This window comes from Xyrauchen texanus, chromosome 26 (assembly GCF_025860055.1).
Source record: "Xyrauchen texanus isolate HMW12.3.18 chromosome 26, RBS_HiC_50CHRs, whole genome shotgun sequence".
NCBI classification, from domain to species: Eukaryota; Metazoa; Chordata; class Actinopteri; order Cypriniformes; family Catostomidae; genus Xyrauchen; species Xyrauchen texanus.
The window spans coordinates 897,739-923,645 of NC_068301.1; the positions used below are offsets into that span (position 1 = coordinate 897,739).

The window sequence follows — 25,907 nt, forward strand, 5'->3', positions numbered from 1 at the left end:
GGAAAACACTAATACTACAGATGAAGAACATGTACATTTGACAAATAAGGATGTCCAAGGTGATAAAAATTAATTTAAAATCTTTAAATTTCCAGCTTAATACACATGTGTCAAATTTGTAGAAATGTAACATTTGTGTCCATGATGGTTTCGTAATTAAAAATAAGTAAATAATTTATATATATATAATGTTATTTTATTATTTAATACATTTATAAAAACAAATATATATATTATTATTGAATTTGTAGAAATGTAATATTTGTGCCCATGATGGTTTCATAATTAAAAATAAATAAATAAATAAATTCATAAGTATAAATATTTAATATATTTACTTCTGTTATTTTCTTATTTATTCAATTTTTTTTATTATTATTATTTAGTTTGTAGAAATGTAATAATTGTGTCATGTTGGTTTCATAATTAAGTAATATATATATTTTATATTATTATTTTATATATATTATTTTTTGAGTTACGAATATTAAAAGGTTTTTTCGGGGTTAGCCCATTTGAGAGTAGAAGAGGAGAATAGCTGGGGTGACTCCTGTAGATGTGATGAGTTACAAACTCCTCTCTGTGCACATCTGATATAAGAATAGCATTAATCAGTCTCCTCCGTCCCCCTGTTCTGACGAGATGATGGAGAAGGTGATGTTTTCTTTGACCAGCGGTATAAAACACTTGAAGATTGCAGAGGTGAGTGAAACTGGGCGATACTCACTCCAGCAAACTCTAGTTATGTTCGATTATGGACTGCTTCAGTGAGATGTTGAATATGTCCAAGAAAACATCTGCCGGTGGATTGGCATCTGAGCCAGAGGCTTCGACCACATCTGCTCCGGACTGTAAACACTAATGCTGTCATTACTCGTAAAATCAACTTCTCTTAATTAAACTCACAACTCAAATTATTTATTAAAAAAAATCCATATTTGTTCATATAATATTTATACATTGTCAACCCACCAAAAGCTGAATAAGGAAGAAGATGTTTTTTAATAGCGTTTGGCTTGATGCCAATCTGATCAGCTGCACATGTGACGACAACACAGAGACTGATAGAAAAAACAGCGGCCATTTTTCCAGTATGATTGTACATCGTGCATGTATACACCGGCTAAAGACCAAATCTGTCCTCGGTGCTCTGAGTGCCTTCTGTCCCGTCTGCCGGCAGGTCATCCACATCAACCTGGAAGAGGGAGGGGACAAGGGGAGGGAAACAAAATAAAATGTGGCACCTACATGCCGTAATGGTGATCGTGCCAAATTAACAAAACATTTTAAAAAACAGAGAGAATGGCCAACACGGAGCGGCAGTGGGAGAGAGAGAGAGAAAAAAAACACTTACTCGCCGGTTCTCCGATATTATGTAGCTTGGTCCTCGGCCACTCCTCCACCCTCCAATGGACGACAGCCATACCTTCCCGGGTGGATCGGAGGCATTCCTCCGGCCCCTGGCGGACAGAATGCCCTGCTGCGTTCTCGGGAAACGGAAGGGTTCTCCTCCGCCCCTAGCAACGGTTCTCCCACTCCAGGAGCTCAGCCGGGAGCCCGTCCCCGCTCGCGGTCAGTGGTCATCATGACCCCGCCACGTTTAACTGCTGGTAGGGGTCTCCCCCCTCCCCTGGCAGTGGCCTTGACCGCTACAGGCGGTCGGCTAGGAGCCCCTTCTCCCTTTGCGGTCGGCAGTCGTTCCTCCGCTTCCAGGCGGCCGTGCTCCTACGTCCTCCGGCAGATGGCCACGGCTGCTCCGTTGGGGTGGATGGTAGTGGCGAGGACTCTACTACGGCGCATCCCTCCTCCTTCCCAGGTTTCGGCACCAGTGTAAAGGGGGTTCAGGGAAAGGAGGAGGCAAGAACCGGCTTGACAATATAAATGATAGTCACCAAAAAGACAAACACACACACACAGGTGTCGGGAAGCTGTCCGTAAATCTCTCTCTCTGTCGCACTGCTGTCTTTGGTTTGCCTTTATCTCTCTCAAGGGCTAATTATCCTGATTAGGGGCCGGGTGTGCGTAATCACGACTCGACCCCTCCCTCCGCCCTGCCACACTGATTTTATTGCTTTGTTCTGTGACGTGTTTCAAGTGTACAGCATCTATAGCCAACATTTGGTAAGCGATCGTTGAATTGTAACGATGAATCATTTCATATTGCTGCGCTGCTCGCCGTGTACCGCTAGAGGGCGCTGCAGGACCTGGACAGTATCGGAAGTGGTTTATGATTATACATACAAATGAGTACTTTCTAGATTAACTTAATAATTTCTGGATATTTAATTCTAGATAGACATTGGTTTGGATAAAAATGAATACCTACACTGGCTAAGAAGTATTTTACACTTTGTTGACAATTTCCTGTGTGGTGCAGTTTGGCTGTTTTTTTGTGCATTTTTCTTGCACACCTATATAATAATAATAACAAAAAATATTTATCTTATTTCTAATATTTCTGCATCCTAATAAAGAAGATGTTGTTTGAATCATGGTGGAGTAAATTTAAAAGTTGAACAATCGAATCCTGAATAGTGAATCGTCCTTAAGTTCGAATTTAAATTGTATTTTTATTTGTATTTTTTTGCGATATCACCAGCCCTATTTTAACACTATTGATATTTTTTCTTAAATCCCAAGAGCGATATATTTCTCTATGCACAACTTTCTACAATGCAAGAAAATCACTCACATTTTTCAAACAATCCAAAAAAGCGGGAAAATGAAGGGGTGGAGCCAAAATTGGCCAGAGCTTAAAAGACACGTAAACACTGCAGAGACTAAAGGGTGAAGACTAGCTGAGTGGGCAGAGACTAGCTGAGTGGGCGGAGACTAAAGGGTGAAGACTAGCTGAATGGGCGGAGACTAAAGGGTGAAGACTAGCTGAGTGGGCAGAGACTAGCTGAGTGGGCGGAGACTAAAGGGTGAAGACTAGCTGAATGGGCGGAGACTAAAGGGTGAAGACTAGCTGAGTGGGCGGAGACTAAAGGGTAAAGACTAGCTGAGTGGGCGGAGACTAAAGTGTGAAGACTAGCTGAGTGGGCGGAGACTAAATGATGAAGACTATCTGAGTGGGCGGAGACTAAAGGATGAAGACTAGCTGAGTGGGCGGAGACTAAAGGGTGAAGACTAGCTGAGTGGGCGGAGACTAAAGGATGAAGACTAGCTGAGTGGGCGGAGACTAAAGGGTGAAGACTAGCTGAGTGAGCAGAGACTAAAGGATGAAGACTAGCTGAGTGGGCAGAGACTAAAGGATGAAGACTAGCTGAGTGGGCAGAGACTAAAGGGTGAAGACTAGCTGAGTGGGCAGAGACTAAAGGATGAAGACTAGCTGAGTGGGCGGAGACTAAAGGGTGAAGACTAGCTGAGTGAGCGGAGACTAAAGGGTGAAGACTAGCTGAGTGGGCGGAGACTAAAGGATGAAGACTAGCTGAGTGGGCAGAGACTAAAGGATGAAGACTAGCTGAGTGGGCGGAGACTAAAGGGTGAAGACTAGCTGAGTGGGTGGAGACTAAAGGTTGAAGACTAGCTAAGTGGGCGGAGAACAAACAAATCAATCCTTGTGTATGTACTTGCCGTGTACTTTTATAAATACAGTCATGGACTGTCTCTTTCTCTCTCTGTATATGTCTATTAATATTCTACTGTAATTCTCATCATGTTCAATATGTGGGACTGTAGAGAGAGATGTGGCTGGATGGATGGATGGATGGATGGATGTATGGATGGATAGATAGAGGCAGTGTGTGTATTTATAGCAGCAGAAATGTACGCTCTATAAAAGGTTTGGTGTCCTGAGGAATGAATCACCACAAAAATAAGACAAAACACTGACAACAACCCACAGAGACACGACTGAGAGATGTGTGTGTAGTGTGTGTGTGTTTGTGTGTGTGTGTGTGTGTGTGTGTGTGAGATAGTGTGTGTGTGTGTGTCTGAGTGTGTGTGTGTGTGTGTGTGTGTGTGTGTGTGTGTGTGTGTGGGTGGGTGTGTGTGTATGAGAGTGTGTGTGTGTGTGTGTGTGAGAGTGTGTGTGTGTGTTTGAGTGTGTCTGAGAGAGTGTGTGTGTGTGTGTGTGTGTGTGTGTGTCTGAGAGGTGTGTGTGTGTGTGTGTGAGAGAGTGTGTGTCTGAGAGAGTGTGTGTGTGTGTGTGTGTGTGTGTGTGTCTGAGAGAGTGTGTGTGTGTGTGTCTGAGAGAGTGTGTGTGTGTGTGTCTGAGAGAGTGTGTGTGTGTGTGTGTGTGGTGTGTCTGAGAGAGTGTGTGTGTGTGTGTGTGTGTGTGTGTGTCTGAGAGAGTGTGTGTGTGTGTGTGTCTGAGAGAGTGTGTATGTGTGTGTGTCTGAGAGAGTGTGTGTGTATGAAAGAGTGTGTGTGTGTGTGTGTGAGTGTGTGTGTGTCTGAGAGTGTGTGTGTGTGTCTGAGAGAGTGTGTGTCTGAGAGAGTGTGTGTGTGTGTGTGTGTGTGTGTGTGTATGAAAGAGTGTGTGTGTGTGTGTGTGTGAAAGAGTGTGTGTGTGTGTGAGAGTGTGTGTGTGTGTGTCTGAGAGAGTGTGTATGTGTGTGTGTGTGTGTGTCTGAGAGAGTGTGTGTGTGTGTGTGTGAGTGTGTGTGTGTGAGTGTGTGTGTGTGTGTGTGTCTGAGAGAGTGTGTGTGTGAGTGTGTGTGTGTGTGTGTGTCTGAGAGAGTGTGTGTGTGTGTATGTGTGTGTGTGTGTGTGTGTGTGTCTGAGAGAGTGTGTGTGTGTGTGTGTCTGAGAGAGTGTGTGTGTGTGTGTGTGTGTGTGTCTGAGAGAGTGTGTGTATGTGTGTGTGTCTGAGAGTGTGTGTGTGTGTGTGTGTGTGTGTGTGTGTGTGTGTCTGAGAGAGTGTGTGTATGTGTGTGTGTGTGTGTCCTGCATTTTTATGGATGTGAACTAATAATTATTTCTGCTCTCTCACTCTCTCTGTTTTAATGTGTTTATTGAAATAACAAACAATTATTCTTTCTGTTAAAGCTTTTACTGTTAAGCTGTGTTAAAGACCGCACATAAACTAGGGGGGTATTTACACTTGATCACTTCATGTGCTTTTGCTGATCGGAGTTTGTTTGATTTCAAGCCACATACACTGAAATAAATGACTAGTAAGATTAACTTAATTTACTTACGGTATTTTTAAATGGTAAATTAAGTAGGAAAAAGTACAGATTCAGAATCTACACTTCTATAAGTTGAAACGAGAAGAAAATATGAGAATGTGACATTAATTGGAGCAGATTTCTGCATCTGATGAACAAAATATAAATAACATGAGTTGAACATCATGCAATGCCAGTAACAGACAGTAGATGACTGTACACACTTACTGTGTTGTTGTAATCCTGATTTGATATTTTATCACAAGATTTGCATTAGATATATATTCAGACATTATCAAACTATTATTTGTCAAAGTTTAACATTTATAATTTATTTGCTGTCTGGCACCAACAATCATGCCATGCTCCAAATCACTGAGATCACATTTTCCCCAATTCTGATGGTTGATGTGAACATTAACTGAAGCATCCAGTGAGGGGCAGTTCTGTGTATGAAACGCATCCAGTGAGGGGCAGTTCTGTGTATGAAACGCATCCAGTGAGGGGCAGTTCTGTGTATGAAACGCATCCAGTGAGGGGCAGTTCTGTGTATGAAACGCATCCAGTGAGGGGCAGTTCTGTGTATGAAACACATCCAGTGAGGGGCAGTTCTGTGTATGAAACGCATCCAGTGAGGGGCAGTTCTGTGTATGAAACGCATCCAGTGAGGGGCAGTTCTGTGTATGAAACGCATCCAATGAGGGGCAGTTCTGTGTATGAAACACATCCAGTGAGGGGCAGTTCTGTGTATGAAACGCATCCAGGGACGGGCAGTTCTGTGTATGAAACACATCCAGTGAGGGGCAGTTCTGTGTATGAAACGCATCCAGTGAGGGGAAGTCTGTGTATGAAACACATCCAGTGAGGGGCAGTTCTGTGTATGAAACACATCCAGTGAGGGGCAGTTCTGTATATGAAACCCATCCAGCGAGGGGCAGTTCTGTGTATGAAACACATCCAGTGAGGGGCAGTTCTGTGTATGAAACGCATCCAGTGAGGGGCAGTTCTGTGTATGAAACGCATCCAGTGAGGGGCAGTTCTGTGTATGAAACGCATCCAGTGAGGGGCAGTTCTGTGTATGAAACACATCCAGTGAGGGGCAGTTCTGTGTATGAAACACATCCAGTGAGGGGCAGTTCTGTGTATGAAACACATCCAGTGAGGGGCAGTTCTGTGTATGAAACACATCCAGTGAGGGGCAGTTCTGTGTATGAAACACATTCAGTGAGGGGCAGTTCTGTGTATGAAACACATCCTGCTCTGTACAAGAATATCATCTCTGAGATGCAGGTTAGCGCTGTTTTGACGGCACGAGGGGGATCTACACAATATTAGGCAAGTAGTTTTAATGTTGTGGCAGATTGGTGTATATGCGTGTAACCTGAACCCTCCAGGTGTCCCCCCAGGAGTGGTGGTTGTGTAGTGGGCTAAAGCACTAAACTGTTAATCAGAAGGTTGCTGGTTCAATCCCCACAGTCATCACCATTGTGTCCTTGAGTAAGACACTTAACTCCAGGTTGCTCCGGGGGGATTGTCCCTGTAATAAGTGCACTGTAAGTCACTTTGGATAAAAGTGTCTGCCAAATGCATAAATGTAAATGTCCCAGTTTGAGACTGAGAGGCTGCCCCTAATGCCCTCCCTTGGCGACAGGCCTGAGCCAATGCTGCTGTGTTGCGCTCAACAAACAAAGGAATGTTTTGAAAATGCCACAGAGCCATAGCATATACCATTTTCAGGAAATCAACCTACAAATGTCTCAAGAGAAAGAATGTTAACCCTTTAATCACCAGTCTATTTGTTTTACTCACAGATAAAAATATAGCAAGTAACAGCTAAATATATGTCTTTGACTATTATGTTGATGTTGCTTATATGCTGCATTTTCACTTATAACTTCATGAAAAATAACTGGAATATAAAATATCACACATCATTATTTAGAGTCTGTGATTATCTTTCAAACGAGTCCACACACAAGATAATCAGATGTATAGCTCATTAGATAATCCACATGAAGCACAATGTTACATATGACCACCAGGAGATGGCGCCAAATACACGACAGACTCAATGATGACTCAAATGACACAGAATGAATCTCACCCTGTGAAATCTCATGACTAAAATCATGTCTGCATGCTATGCAAACCTTTAGTCATTGTTGTGTTTGCATGTGTAATTAGTTCTTATGTACAATTATTATCTTTTATTTGTTTGGAGATGTTTTTGGACACTATGATCAATTATATTTGTAATGTTGTAACTTTGGATTGCTTTGTTGTATCAACACAAAATTAATCTCACATACAGTTGACATGATTGGGAACAAAACAAATGCAGTTTTTCAGAGCCGCAATATTTACACCCAGAGATATATAATGTCAAATAAAAATAAATAAAAAAGTACAGGACATTTTTAAAAACACCTTCAGAGCTTAAAGGGTTAACAAACAAGTGCAAAGAAATGACGTCAGGAAGGAATGACAATTAAGTTAGCAATAAAATAAACTGAAATCTCTCTCTGTGTTTCAGAGCACGCTCGTGCTCGCAGGAAGAGCTTTGCCACGTCGCGGCAGAGAAGCATGGAAACTCCGCCCACTGCACCTACTCAGCCATTCCGACAACCTGTGAGTACTGACATACTGGTGTATTGCTCACTGCATACTACATACTATACAAGGAATATTGCCTACTAATTAAAACAGAAGTATGCTACTGTACATTGTTGTCACATGACTTCATTATGATGCTGAGTAGTATTATTTTTATCTGATTTTGCATGATAATTGTCAAAATGATAATCATGTTTATTTTGCTCAAAACGAGAAATCACAATTGTTAATCATGAGTAATAATTCAGTGTGTTGTTGTAACAGGGTTCCCACGCGTCCTTAAAAAGACTTAACAAATGTAACAAAAGTCTAAAATATCATTCAAAGAGGTCTTTAATTTCGGCACAGATAAACAGGACTCGCGATATGGCCAGATGTAATTATAAGTAAGCTGTGATATAATTGAATATAGTCTGCATGTGCTGCACACTTCAGAGTGAAGATGCGGCACTGTTGCACGTTCTCCAAGAGTGTTTTTTTTACAGCAGGGGTGCCCACACTTTTTTGTGTGATGATCTACTTTTAAATGAGCAACTCAATAAGATCTACCAACTAAAAAAAACACAGTTTCATTTAAAATAAGAAAATGCTTGTTGGGACTACTGCATGTATCCCTACATGGAATTCATCTTGTAATTAATAAACAAATATGTAATAATGTTCAATGTTGATATCATTCAGTTTTAACACTAAACCCAAAACACCTACAGCACAATAGATTACAAAAGTCAGGGCATTTACCTTATTCTGATGGCGAGTAAATATTGACCAGGCTGAGGTTTTGTTTATTCAGTTGCCATGACAACTAGGTTTTAGCTGCTTATGCATGCGCCTTCCAAGGACTTCTGAGAACAGCGGCGAAATTGCGACGCTACTGCAAGTGCAAGTCAGACAGAAACTAAAAGAAGGAAAGACATTATATTTATTTTTATAAAAATTTAACGAAAGTACATTTAAATTTTGTGCAAACTACCAGCATTGCCTTTGCGATCGACGTATTGGGCACCCCTGTTTTACAGCGTGCATATAGTAATAAGTTATAAATGATATATTATTTCCCTTATCTGTTTGTGTGAGCAACTGGGATAACAGACATTTCAAAATAAGAGTCCCGGTGTATTTTCGGCTTATTGCTAGTCCTGCTTTATTCACCAAATCTTCATTTGTTTTTCTGGTTATTATTGCAAATTGTGTTTGTTGTTGCCTCTGTGTCCATCCCATCACATTATCAATAAATAAATTTTAAAAACTATTGGCCGATTTCTCTCTTATCGCCTTTCAACACATTATTGTTTCAGCAAATCTGATATCGCTCAACCTCTAATCGTATGTGTTGATATATTGATATATATAAAAAACGTTTAATATGATCTCTGGTATGGACAGACCTTATTTGATTTGTTCACTTGATTTGAAAATCTGTGCAGTATCCCCGTGTAAGTGTTTTGTAGCATGACGCAAACAGCGGTATGTCAGGGTGTGTGTGTGAGTCGTGTAGCGTGTGGGCTGTTGTTGTTTTTATATGGGTCATTCTATATATAAGAAAGCTTTTAATGTCAACAGATATTGATAAACTGTATTTCCACAGCTGAAACTGATGGAAGGATTCTGCTGAATAAAGTATAATTGAAAGGGGTCAGTTCAGTTAGTGAGTTGGCTGTTAAACATCTGAAGTGCTGTAATTTTAGCTGGAGTCAACAGGATGTCAGTGAGCTGGTCTGCAGCGGTGAACATGACGGAGATCTTGAGTGTCGTCACGCTGCCGCTTCAGACCGCTGACACGAACACCCTCATGATGTTCCTTTCATTCTTCAGTGGAACACAAAAGGAGAATCGTTTCAAGAATCATCGTAAGACCTTCTTTTGTGGTCCACTGAACAAGAAAGTCATACTGGTTTGGAATAGGGCTTTGTCTCATGAATCGCTTGAACGACCCTGATATCAATTAATAATGTCTCTTTCAACATCCTCTCTGTCCTTAACAACACAAACAGAAACATTTCATTGGCATCACACACATCAGGGATGCGGTAAAGAAGACCTTAAACACTTCTGTGAGACGCTCAGAGAACTGACGATATTCTTAAAGAGACAGTACCGTTTTAGCTAGGGCGAGGTGAACATATCGATTCACAGATGCATCACGATCTTCATATCGATTATTAAATCCAAAGATCTTTTGCTCTAAGCGTAACCCTCCAGTTCAATGGGAGGAAATCACTCGCATTTCCAACCAAATTTCACGCTATGCGAATCGAGATCCTTAAAAGTTCTTCCGTGTGTCCAAAGACGAGATCCACGCGACCGATTCTTCATTGAACTGTCTCTTAATATCCTTTCTGTTCTCTACAGTCAGCTGTTGATCATAAACATTTAATTATGAGATTATAAGATTTTCCTAATCGACTAGTTGTTGCACATTTATGATATTAATTGAATTGCTTATATTAATATATTTGAGGATGTTATCAGTAACATTGCTAACACTGTTCTACATTACAGAGAAACACTAAACCATAATAATGAGCATTTAAAATATACATTGTAATTGGATATATATCTCGTGAAGGAGGGAACTAAACAAAGGGGTAGAGGATGCACGGATGAAGCTTCTTTGCCAGAGAGATGTTCACAAATGTTGTAAAATCATCTTTCAAAAAGTTTTAAACACTTTTTAAATGCATTTTTGTTTTTCAGTTTCATTTGAACTTTTAGTTAAAATAAATAAAAAATAAAGTTCAAAGTTTGAATCAAGTTGTCTTGCTTTATTGTGTAGACTTAACCCTAACCATGTTTACCGAAAATTATCCCATAGTAGCACCTAGCATCCAACCAGCGCTAATACCGGTGCTCGTCATTTTCCTGCTGAATTTGTTTTTTTTGTGACGAACCGACCAATGAAAACTTGACTCATCTCATCGACTAATGGTTAGTCGACTATTAGGGGGCAGCCTTAATAATTATAATCATGCGTAGCAGGGATGAGATAAAGTCATTTGTGACCTCTCTCGTTAACATACGCTCATTTACAGCCACACTTCACAGAACTGCCGGTTTTCTTAAAGAGACAGTACCGGTTTTTAGCATCAACAAATCAATATAAATACTTGTAAATAGTACAAATATGCAATTAAACAATAAGCACATAATAACATATAATATATTCAATATAATATTATATTTATTTATTAAATACCTTGATATTTAAAAAAAATTCAAATGTAAAAATAAAAGCTAAAATGTGACTAAAATGATGTAAAACGTAAAATTATAATTAGTAACATTTATATTTACATATTGTCAGAAGATTCCCTGTATAATTAACTGTTATCTGGTAGAGAATTCTTAATGTAAATCATAACTGAAATATACACATACGATTGAGAAATCTGTATCAATACCCGGGTCTAGTTTTAGCACGTGTCCTACAAATCAATTTATATTACAAATTATTCATGTAAACAATAAGAATGAGCAATAGAATATATGCATATTTAAGACATTTTATTTACCAATAAAATACATATGGTACATTTTTAAAAAGCAATTTTACCACAATAATTCAAAACAAATGATAAAATAAAATCTGTAGAATTATATTTTCATAATATATCTATTTCAAAGGTCTCCTGTTTAATTAACAGCACCACAAGCACACACACACAAACACACATACACACTCACACAAACACACACACACACACTCACACAAACACACACACACTCACACACACACACACACTTACACACACTCAAACACTCAAACACAAACACACACACTCACTCAAACACACACACACATACACACACACACACACACACACACATTTACACACACACACACTCAAACACAAACACACACACACTCAAACACACACAAACACACACAAACACACACACACACTCAAACACAAACACACACACACACACACACACACTCAAACACTCAAACACACACAAACACACACACACACTCAAACACACAAACACACACACACACACACAGACACTCACACACACAAGCACACACACAACTGTGTGTGTTGTAGGCTGCAGCTGCAGTGACTCACAGCGCCCTCTAATGCACACACACTATAATCACACCTGCTGCTGGTCTTACATCTCAAAACACTGATAATAATACAACAATCACAAACATCAAACACATTATTATTTATAATAAAATCATCATTATATATTTGTATTCTTAGTTTACAGTTTTTATGCATTTGACACTTTTATATATTTTTTTATTTTTGATTTTATAATGCAATTTGTTTAAATTCTTAATAAGAAGCACTTTGAGAGGCGCAGTAATTTCATGACGTGTGTGTGTGTGTGTGTGTGTGTTTTCAGAGTTTTCTTAGCCGCCGTCTGAAAGGTTCGATAAAGCGAGCAAAGAGTCAACCCAAACTCGACCGCACTGGAAGCTTCCGCCACATGATCCTCCCACGATTCCGCAGTGCTGATCAGGAGAGGTACACACACACACTCACACACACACTCTCACACACACACACAGTTGCAGTAAATGTGACTCACTGTCCCATTGTGCTTGAATGAGTCACTGAGCCGTATAGCACATATAGATTACACTGTCTGTCTGTCTGTCTGTCTGTCTTTCTGTAGGACGCGACTGATGCAGAGTTTTAAGGAGTCTCACTCGCACGAGTCTCTGCTCTCTCCGAGTAGTGCGGCCGAGGCACTCGATCTCACGCTGGACGAGGATGCCATTATTAAACCCGTCCACTCCAGCATCCTCGGCCAGGAGTACTGCTTCGAGGTGTGTGTTTCCCGTACAACTAAAACTTTGTTCTGTGACATGAAAATAAGTTCAACTCATCCATCAGTTTTTAAAAATAAAACTTACAATAGAAGTCTATGGGGCGAGTGTACTCTAGAGTACTTAATTAATTATTCAGCTAAAAGTAAATTATTAGTAATTATTAAGTTGTATTTTTGTCTTTAGGATGCAGAACTGCTCGGCAGATGAACTTGTTACTGATTTAATTTCTGTGGGTGGAGTTTGTGCTTTACGGAAGACACAACGTTTTTTCACGTGTCATGCGAATTTAGCAGGTTTACTGGCTTTGAATTAGAGGTAGACTGATATATCGGTTTTACCGTTTAATCGGTGCCGATAGGTGCTCTGTGGAACTATCGGTTAATCGGCAAAAATCGATGCCGATAATTGCCAATAATTGTTTTATTTATCCCCTTTTTCTCCCAATTTGGAACGCCCAATTCCCAGTACTTAGTAGGTCCTCGTGGTGGCGCAGTTACTCGCCTCAATCCTGGTGTTGGAGGACGAGTCTCAGTTGCCTCCGCTTCTGAGACCGTCAATCCGCGCATCTGATCACGTGACTCGTTGTGCATGACACCGCGGAGACTCACAGCATGTGGAGACTCATGCTACTCTCCACGATCCACACACAACTCACCACACACCCCATTGAGAGAACCACTAATCACCACCACGAGGAGGTTACCCCATGTGACTCTACCCTCCCTAGCAACCGGGCCAATTTGGTTGCTTAGGAGACCTGACTGGAGTCACTCAGCATGCCCTGGATTCAAACTCGCGACTTCAGGTGTGATAGTCAGCGGCAATACTCGCTGAGGTACACAGACCCTAATTGTCGATTTTTAATTTAGTTTTTTAATTTATTATGTAATCTGGTGCTGATTGCAGATAAACCGACTAAAGCCGCATTAATGTCAATAGTGTCAATAGTTACGATTACGAGTTTCCCCTATGTTCTTCTCATTGGCCGATGCTGGAGGCTTCTAAAATGTTTATTTTTACTGGTTATTATTATGATTTTGGTTGAACAATGAACTGCATCTGGGATTTTATTCATTTTGGACATTTGTAGCCATAGTAACAGAAGATTAAGGCAATGTTTTTACATTCTATGAATTATTTTAATAGATTTTAACAACCATCGTCCACCACCTTAGTTACCGGTATTGGCAAAACCCACCATTAGACGTCCTCTACTTTGCATGGTCATGACGGGAGTTTAAGTACTGAATATAGTTTTAAAACTATAAAAGTGTGTTTTTTTAAGGTTTGTTGCAAACTTGCCCTATAGACTTCCTTGTAAGTGCACTACTATAAACACGATTCTTTTTTGGGGGGATTTTCTCCCAATTCGGAACGCCCAATTCCCAATGTGCTCGAAGTCCTCATGGTGGCGTAGTGACTCGCCTCAATCCGGGTGGCGGAGGATGAATCTCAGTTGCCTCCGCGTCTGAGAACGTCAATCTGCGCATCTTATCACGTGAATTGTTGAGTGTGTTACCGTGGAGACGTAGTAATGAGGCTTCACGCTATTCTCCGCGGCATCCACGCACAACTCACCACACGCCCCATCGAGAGCGAGAACCACATTATAGTGACCACGAGGAGGTTACCCCATGTGACTCTACCCTCCCTAGCAACCGGGACAATTTGGTTACCCTATGTGACTCTACCCTCCCTAGCAACTGGGACAATTTGGTTGCCAAGGAGACCTGACTGTTATAAACACGATTCTTGTTCGTTTTTACAAACTGAGAGATGCAGTGAAGTTATTTTCTGTGGTAAATTGACAGCATGTTTCAGATGATTGAATATTCCTTTAAAATTATTAAATGTTATTTATTATATAATTCACGTGTTGTGTAAGTTTTAACCCTGAATGCCGAATCTGTGACCTTTAGGTGACGACAGTATCAGGCACGAAGTGCTTTTCATGTCGTTCTGCAGCAGAGAGAGACAAATGGATGGAGAATCTGCAGCGGGCCGTGAAGCCGAACAAGGTATGAGAGACCTGACATGACATTCACTCAATTAGAAAATTAAGTTGGATTCAGTAAAGAAATTCACTGCAAAAACTCCTCTTGTTATCAAGTGTTTTTGACTTGTTTACCTTTTAAATTATCTTAAAATCAACAAAATGTAACCTCCGTTCCCTGATGGAGGGAACTAGACGTTGTGTTGAAGAAGCGACACTAGGGGTCTCTTGAGAGCCTTTTGCATCTCTGATCTATGAGAAAAGGCCAATGAGAAATTGGCAGACAGAATTTGCATGTCCCGCCCCCGGACATACGGGTATAAAGGGAGGGAAATGCGTCTTAGGATCCAACAATGAGGTTCGGCTGCAACAGTGGCTCGGTTCAGCGACGTGGCTGGGAGGACACAACGTCTCGTAATGCATTAAATATAACTGCATTAAAGATTTAACGCATCTAACCGCAATAAAGATGTAACACATTAAATATAACTGCATTAAAGATGTAACACATTAAATATAACAGCATTAAATATAACTGCATTAAAGATGTAACGCATTAAATATAACAGCATTAAATATAACTGCATTAAAGATGTAACGCATTAAATATATCTGCATTAAAGATGTAACGCATTAAATATAACAGCATTAAATATAACTGCATTAAAGATGTAACGCATTAAATATATCTGCATTAAAGATGTAACGCATTAAATATAACAGCATTAAAGATGTAACACATTAAATATAACAGCATTAAAGCTGTAACGCATTAAATATATCTGCATTAAAGATTTAACGCATCTAACTGCATTAAAGATGTAACGCATTAAATATATCTGCATTAAAGATGGAACACATTAAATATAACTGCATTAAAGCTGTAACGCATTAAATATAACTGCATTAAAGATGGAACACATTAAATATAACAGCATTAAAGCTGTAACGCATTAAATATATCTGCATTAAAGATTTAACGCATCTAACTGCATTAAAGATGTAACGCATTAAATATATCTGCATTAAAGATGTAACGCATTAAATATAACTGCAATAAAGATGTAATGCATTAAATATAACTGCAATAAAGATGTAACGCATTAAATATAACAGCATTAAATATAACTGCATTAAAGATGTAACACATTAAATATAACAGCATTAAAGATGTAACGCATTAAATATAACAGCATTAAAGATGTAACGCATTAAATATAACAGCATTAAAGATGGAACACATTAAATATAACTGCATTAAAGCTGTAACGCATTAAATATAACTGCATTAAAGATGTAACGCATCTAACTGCATTAAAGATGTAACGCATTAAATATATCTGCATTAAAGATGTAATGCATAAAATATAACAGCATTAAATATAACTGCATTAAAGATGTAACGCATCTAACTGCATTAAAGATGTAACGCATTAAATATATCTGCATTAAAGATGTAACGCATTAAATATAACAGCATTAAAGATGGAACACATTAAATATAACTGCATTAAAGATGTAACGCATAAAATATAACTGCATTAAATATAACTGCATTAAAGATGTAACGCATTAAATATGGAACACATTAAATATAACAGCATTAAAGCTGTATTCATTAAATATAACTGCATTAAAGATGTAACGCATTAAATATAACAGCATTAAAGATGTAACACCTTAAATATAACAGCATTAAATATGGAACACATTAAATATAACTGCATTAAAGATGTAACGCATTAAATATAACAGCATTAAAGATGGAACACATTAAATATAACTGCATTAAAGCTGTAACGCATTAAATATAACTGCATTAAAGATGTAACGCATAAAATATAACTGCATTAAATATAACTGCATTAAAGATGTAACGCATTAAATATGGAACACATTAAATATAACAGCATTAAAGCTGTATTCATTAAATATAACTGCATTAAAGATGTAACGCATTAAATATAACAGCATTAAAGATGTAACACCTTAAATATAACAGCATTAAATATGGAACACATTAAATATAACTGCATTAAAGATGTAACGCATTAAATATAACTGCATTAAAGATGGAACACATTAAATATAACTGCATTAAAGATGGAACGCATTAAATATAACTGCATTAAATATAACTGCATTAAAGATGTAACGCATTAAATATAACTGCATTAAAGATGGAACACATTAAATATAACTGCATTAAAGATGGAACGCATTAAATATAACTGCATTAAAGATGTAACGCATTAAATATGGAACGCATTAAATATAACTGCATTAAAGATGGAACACATTAAATATAACTGCATTAAAGATGTAACACATTAAATATAACTGCATTAAAGATGGAACACATAAAATATAACTGCATTAAAGATGTAACACATTAAATATAACAGCATTAAATATGGAACACATTAAATATAACTGCATTAAAGATGTAACGCATTAAATATAACAGCATTAAATATAACTGCATTAAAGATGTAACGCATTAAATATGGAACACATTAAATATAACTGCATTAAAGATGGAACACATTAAATATAACTGCATTAAATAAACTGCATTAAAGATGTAACGCATTAAATATAACAGCATTAAATATAACTGCATTAAAGATGTAACGCATTAAATATAACTGCATTAAAGATGTAACGCATTAAATATAACAGCATTAAATATAACAGCAATAAAGATGTAACGCATTAAATATAACTGCAATAAAGATGTAATACATTAAATATAACTGCATTAAAGATGGAACACATTAAATATAACAGCATTAAAGATGTAACGCATTAAATATAACTGCAATAAAGATGTAACGCATTAAATATAACTGCATTATAGATGTAACACATTAAATATAACTGCATTAAAGATGTAATACATTAAATATAACTGCATTAAAGATGGAACACATTAAATATAACAGCATTAAAGATGTAACGCATTAAATATAACTGCATTAAAGATGGAACACATTAAATATAACAGCATTAAAGATGGAACGCATTAAATATAACAGCATTAAAGATGTAACACATTAAATATAACTGCATTAAAGATGTAACGCATTAAATATAACTGCATTAAAGATGTAACACATTAAATATAACTGCATTAAAGATGGAACACATTAAATATAACAGCATTAAAGATGTAACACATTAAATATAACAGCATTAAAGATGTAACACATTAAATATAACTGCATTAAAGATGTAACACATTAAATATAACAGCATTAAAGATGTAACACATTAAATATAACTGCATTAAAGATGGAACACATTAAATATAACTGCATTAAAGATGGAACACATTAAATATAACAGCATTAAAGATGTAACACATTAAATATAACAGCATTAAAGATGTAACACATTAAATATAACAGCATTAAATATGTAACACATTAAATATAACAGCAATAAAGATGTAACACATTAAATATAACAGCATTAAAGATGTAACACATTAAATATAACAGCATTAAAGATGTAACACATTAAATATAACTGCATTAAAGATGGAACACATTAAATATAACAGCATTAAAGATGTAACACATTAAATATAACAGCATTAAATATGTAACACATTAAATATAACTGCAATAAAGATGTAACACATTAAATATAACTGCATTAAAGATGGAACACATTAAATATAACAGCATTAAAGATGTAACGCATTAAATATAACAGCATTAAATATAACCGCATTAAAGATGTAACGCATTAAATATAACAGCATTAAAGATGTAACGCATTAAATATAACAGCATTAAATATAACAGCAATAAAGATGTAACGCATTAAATATAACAGCATTAAATATAACTGCATTAAAGATGTAACGCATTAAATATAACTGCATTAAAGATGGAACACATTAAATATAACTGCATTAAAGATGTAACGCATTAAATATAACAGCAATAAAGATGTAATGCATTAAATATAACAGCATTAAATATAACAGCAATAAAGATGTAACGCATTAAATATAACAGCATTAAATATAACTGCATTAAAGATGTAACGCATTAAATATAACTGCATTAAAGATGGAACACATTAAATATAACAGCATTAAAGATGTAACGCATTAAATATAACAGCAATAAAGATGTAACGCATGAAATATAACAGCATTAAAGCTGTAACGCATTAAATATATCTGCATTAAAGATTTAACGCATCTAACTGCATTAAAGATGTAACGCATTAAATATATCTGCATTAAAGATGTAACGCATTAAATATAACAGCATTAAATATAACAGCATTAAATATAACAGCAATAAAGATGTAACGCATTAAATATAACAGCATTAAATATAACTGCATTAAGGATGTAACGCATTAAATATAACTGCATTAAAGATGGAACACATTAAATATAACAGCATTAAAGATGTAACGCATTAAATATAACAGCAATAAAGATGTAACGCATTAAATATAACAGCATTAAAGCTGTAACGCATTAAATATATCTGCATTAAAGATTTAACGCATCTAACTGCATTAAAGATGTAACGCATTAAATATAACTGCATTAAAGCTGTAACGCATTAAACATAACTGCATTAAAGATTTAACGCATCTAACTGCATTAAAGATGTAACACATTAAATATATCTGCATTAAAGATGGAACACATTAAATATAACTGCATTAAAGCTGTAACGCATTAAATATAACTGCATTAAAGATGTAACGCATAACATATAACTGCAGTAAATATAACTGCATTAAAGATGTAACGCATTAAATATGGAACACATTAAATATAACCGCATTAAAGCTGTAACGCATTAAATATAACTGCATTAAAGATGTAATGCATAAAATATAACTGCATTAAATATAACTGCATTAAAGATGTAACGCATCTAACTGCATTAAAGATGTAACGCATTAAATATATCTGCATTAAAGATGTAACGCATTAAATATAACAGCATTAAAGATGGAACACATTAAATATAACTGCATTAAAGATGTAACGCATAAAATATAACTGCATTAAATATAACTGCATTAAAGATGTAACGCATCTAACTGCATTAAAGATGTAACGCATTAAATATATTTGCATTAAAGATGTAACGCATTAAATATAACAGCATTAAAGATGGAACACATTAAATATAACTGCATTAAAGCTGTAACGCATTAAATATAACTGCATTAAAGATGTAAAACATAAAATATAACTGCATTAAATATAACTGCATTAAAGATGTAACGCATTAAATATGGAACACATTAAATATAACCGCATTAAAGCTGTATTCATTAAATATAACTGCATTAAAGATGTAACGCATTAAATATAACAGCATTAAACATGTAACACCTTAAATATAACAGCATTAAATATGGAACACATTAAATATAACTGCATTAAAGATGTAACGCATTAAATATAACTGCATTAAAGATGGAACACATTAAATATAACTGCATTAAAGATGGAACGCATTAAATATAACTGCATTAAATATAACTGCATTAAAGATGTAACACATTAAATATAACTGCATTAAAGATGGAACACATTAAATATAACTGCATTAAAGATGGAACACATTAAATATAACTGCATTAAAAATGTAACGCATTAAATATAACTGCATTAAAGATGGAACACATTAAATATAACTGCATTAAAGATGGAACGCATTAAATATAACTGCATTAAATATAACTGCATTAAAGATGTAACACATTAAATATAACTGCATTAAAGATGGAACACATTAAATATAACTGCATTAAAGATGTAACACATTAAATATAACTGCATTAAAGATGGAACACATTAAATATAACAGCATTAAAGATGTAACACATTAAATATAACAGCATTAAATATGTAACACATTAAATATAACAGCAATAAAGATGTAACACATTAAATATAACTGCATTAAAGATGGAACACATTAAATATAACAGCATTAAAGATGTAACGCATTAAATATAACAGCATTAAATATAACCGCATTAAAGATGTAACGCATTAAATATAACAGCATTAAAGATGTAACGCATTAAATATAACAGCATTAAATATAACAGCAATAAAGATGTAACGCATTAAATATAACAGCATTAAATATAACAGCAATAAAGATGTAACGCATTAAATATAACAGCATTAAATATAACTGCATTAAAGATGGAACACATTAAATATAACTGCATTAAAGATGTAACGCATTAAATATAACAGCAATAAAGATGTAATGCATTAAATATAACAGCATTAAATATAACAGCAATAAAGATGTAACGCATTAAATATAACAGCATTAAATATAACTGCATTAAAGATGTAACGCATTAAATATAACTGCATTAAAGATGGAACACATTAAATATAACAGCATTAAAGATGTAACGCATTAAATATAACAGCAATAAAGATGTAACGCATTAAATATAACAGCATTAAAGCTGTAACGCATTAAATATATCTGCATTAAAGATTTAACGCATCTAACTGCATTAAAGATGTAACGCATTAAATATATCTGCATTAAAGATGTAACGCATTAAATATAACAGCATTAAATATAACAGCATTAAATATAACAGCAATAAAGATGTAACGCATTAAATATAACAGCATTAAATATAACTGCATTAAAGATGTAACGCATTAAATATAACTGCATTAAAGATGGAACACATTAAATATAACAGCATTAAAGATGTAACGCATTAAATATAACAGCAATAAAGATGTAACGCATTAAATATAACAGCATTAAAGCTGTAACGCATTAAATATATCTGCATTAAAGATTTAACGCATCTAACTGCATTAAAGATGTAACGCATTAAATATAACTGCATTAAAGCTGTAACGCATTAAACATAACTGCATTAAAGATTTAACGCATCTAACTGCATTAAAGATGTAACACATTAAATATATCTGCATTAAAGATGGAACACATTAAATATAACTGCATTAAAGCTGTAACGCATTAAATATAACTGCATTAAAGATGTAACGCATAACATATAACTGCAGTAAATATAACTGCATTAAAGATGTAACGCATTAAATATGGAACACATTAAATATAACCGCATTAAAGCTGTAACGCATTAAATATAACTGCATTAAAGATGTAATGCATAAAATATAACTGCATTAAATATAACTGCATTAAAGATGTAACGCATCTAACTGCATTAAAGATGTAACGCATTAAATATATCTGCATTAAAGATGTAACGCATTAAATATAACAGCATTAAAGATGGAACACATTAAATATAACTGCATTAAAGATGTAACGCATAAAATATAACTGCATTAAATATAACTGCATTAAAGATGTAACGCATCTAACTGCATTAAAGATGTAACGCATTAAATATATTTGCATTAAAGATGTAACGCATTAAATATAACAGCATTAAAGATGGAACACATTAAATATAACTGCATTAAAGCTGTAACGCATTAAATATAACTGCATTAAAGATGTAACACATAAAATATAACTGCATTAAATATAACTGCATTAAAGATGTAACGCATTAAATATGGAACACATTAAATATAACCGCATTAAAGCTGTATTCATTAAATATAACTGCATTAAAGATGAAACGCATTAAATATAACAGCATTAAAGATGTAACACCTTAAATATAACAGCATTAAATATGGAACACATTAAATATAACTGCATTAAAGATGTAACGCATTAAATATAACTGCATTAAAGATGGAACACATTAAATATAACTGCATTAAAGATGGAACGCATTAAATATAACTGCATTAAATATAACTGCATTAAAGATGTAACACATTAAATATAACTGCATTAAAGATGGAACACATTAAATATAACTGCATTAAAGATGGAACGCATTAAATATAACTGCATTAAAAATGTAACGCATTAAATATGGAACGCATTAAATATAACTGCATTAAAGATGTAACACATTAAATATAACTGCATTAAAGATGGAACACATAAAATATAACTGCATTAAAGATGTAACGCATTAAATATAACAGCAATAAAGATGTAACGCATTAAATATAACAGCATTAAATATAACAGCAATAAAGATGTAACGCATTAAAGATGTAACACATTAAATATAACTGCATTAAAGATGTAACGCATTAAATATAACAGCATTAAATATAACTGCATTAAAGATGTAATGCATTAAATATGGAACACATTAAATATAACTGCATTAAAGATGTAACGCATTAAAGATGGAACGCATTAAATATAACTGCATTAAAGATGTAACGCATTAAATATGGAACGCATTAAATATAACTGCATTAAAGATGTAACACATTAAATATAACTGCATTAAAGATGGAACACATAAAATATAACTGCATTAAAGATGTAACGCATTAAATATAACAGCAATAAAGATGTAACGCATTAAATATAACAGCATTAAATATAACAGCAATAAAGATGTAACGCATTAAAGATGTAACACATTAAATATAACAGCATTAAATATGGAACACATTAAATATAACTGCATTAAAGATGTAACGCATTAAATATAACAGCATTAAATATAACTGCATTAAAGATGTAACGCATTAAATATGGAACACATTAAATATAACTGCATTAAAGATGGAACACATTAAATATAACTGCATTAAATAAACTGCATTAAAGATGTAACGCATTAAATATAACAGCATTAAATATAACTGCATTAAAGATGTAACGCATTAAATATAACTGCATTAAAGATGTAACGCATTAAATATATCTGCATTAAAGATGTAACGCATTAAATATAACAGCATTAAATATAACAGCAATAAAGATGTAACGCATTAAATATAACTGCAATAAAGATGTAATACATTAAATATAACTGCATTAAAGATGGAACACATTAAATATAACAGCATTAAAGATGTAACGCATTAAATATAACTGCAATAAAGATGTAACGCATTAATTATAACTGCATTAAAGATGGAACACATTAAATATAACAGCATTAAAGATGTAACACATTAAATATAACTGCATTAAAGATGGAACACATTAAATATAACAGCATTAAAGATGGAACGCATTAAATATAACAGCATTAAAGATGTAACACATTAAATATAACAGCATTAAAGATGTAACACATTAAATATAACTGCATTAAAGATGTAACGCATTAAATATAACTGCATTAAAGATGTAACGCATTAAATATAACTGCATTAAAGATGGAACACATTAAATATAACTGCATTAAAGATGGAACACATTAAATATAACTGCAATAAAGATGTAACGCATTAAATATAACAGCATTAAATATAACCGCATTAAAGATGTAACGCATTAAATATAACAGCATTAAAGATGTAACGCATTAAATATAACAGCATTAAATATAACAGCAATAAAGATGTAACGCATTAAATATAACAGCATTAAATATAACTGCATTAAAGATGTAACGCATTAAATATAACTGCATTAAAGATGGAACACATTAAATATAACTGCATTAAAGATGTAACGCATTAAATATAACAGCAATAAAGATGTAACGCATTAAATATAACAGCATTAAATATAACAGCAATAAAGATGTAACGCATTAAATATAACAGCATTAAATATAACTGCATTAAAGATGTAACGCATTAAATATAACTGCGTTAAAGATGGAACACATTAAATATAACAGCATTAAAGATGTAACGCATTAAATATAACAGCAATAAAGATGTAACGCATTAAATATAACAGCATTAAAGCTGTAACGCATTAAATATATCTGCATTAAAGATGGAACACATTAAATATAACTGCATTAAAGCTGTAACGCATTAAATATAACTGCATTAGAGATGTAACGCATAACATATAACTGCATTAAATATAACTGCATTAAAGATGTAACGCATTAAATATGGAACACATTAAATATAACCGCATTAAAGCTGTAACGCATTAAATATAACTGCATTAAAGATGTAACGCATTAAATATAACTGCATTAAAGATGTAACACCTTAAATATAACAGCGTTAAATATGGAACACATTAAATATAACTGCATTAAAGATGTAACGCATTAAATATAACTGCATTAAAGATGGAACACATTAAATATAACTGCATTAAAGATGGAACGCATTAAATATAACTGCATTAAATATAACTGCATTAAAGATGTAACGCATTAAATATAACTGCATTAAAGATGGAACACATTAAATATAACTGCATTAAAGATGGAACACATTAAATATAACTGCATTAAATATAACTGCATTAAAGATGTAACGCATTAAATATGGAACGCATTAAATATAACTGCATTAAAGATGGAACACATTAAATATAACTGCATTAAAGATGGAACACTTAAAATATAACTGCATTAAAGATGTAACACATTAAATATAACAGCATTAAATATGGAACACATTAAATATAACTGCATTAAATATAACTGCATTAAAGATGTAACGCATTAAATATGGAACACATTAAATATAACTGCATTAAAGATGGAACACATTAAATATAACCGCATTAAAGATGTAACGCATTAAATATAACTGCATTAAAGATGTAACGCATTAAATATGGAACACATTAAATATAACTGCATTAAAGATGGAACACATTAAATATAACTGAAATATAACTGCATTAAAGATGTAACGCATTAATAACTGCATTAAAGATGTAACACATTAAATATAACAGCATTAAATATAACTGCATTAAAGATGTAACGCATTAAATATAACTGCATTAAAGATGTATCGCATTAAATATATCTGCATTAATGATGTAACGCATCTAACCGCAATAAAGATGTAACGCATTAAATATAACTGCATTAAAGATTTAACGCATCTAACCGCATTAAAGATGTAATGCATTAAATATATCTGCATTAAAGATTTAACGCATCTAACCGCATTAAAGATGTAATGCATTAAATATATCTGCATTAAAGATTTAACGCATCTAACCGCATTAAAGATGTAATGCATTAAATATAACTGCATTAAAGATGTAATGCATTAAATATATCTGCATTAAAGATTCAACGCATCTAACCGCATTAAAGATGTAATGCATTAAATATAACTGCATTAAAGATGTAATGCATTAAATATAACTGCATTAAAGATTTAACGCATCTAACCGCAATAAAGATGTAATGCATTAAATATAACTGCATTAAAGATTTAACGCATCTAACTGCATTAAAGATTATCTAACCGCATTAAAGATGTAATGCATTAAATATATCTGTATTAAAGATTTAACGCATCTAACCGCAATAAAGATGTAATGCATTAAATATAACTGCATTAAAGATG

General features: G+C 34.2%; 1 protein-coding gene across 1 annotated transcript in view; it reads left to right on the forward strand.

Moving 5' to 3' along the window:
* Window positions 1-25,907, forward strand: part of LOC127620275 (ras/Rap GTPase-activating protein SynGAP-like) — an 82,482-nt gene that overhangs the window by 38,309 nt on the left and 18,266 nt on the right. Inside the window, exons 4-7 of the mRNA XM_052093456.1 lie at window positions 7,648-7,742; window positions 12,084-12,205; window positions 12,357-12,510; window positions 14,433-14,531. Coding sequence (XP_051949416.1) covers window positions 7,648-7,742; window positions 12,084-12,205; window positions 12,357-12,510; window positions 14,433-14,531 — 470 coding nt within the window. The remainder of the gene's footprint in view (window positions 1-7,647; window positions 7,743-12,083; window positions 12,206-12,356; window positions 12,511-14,432; window positions 14,532-25,907) is intronic.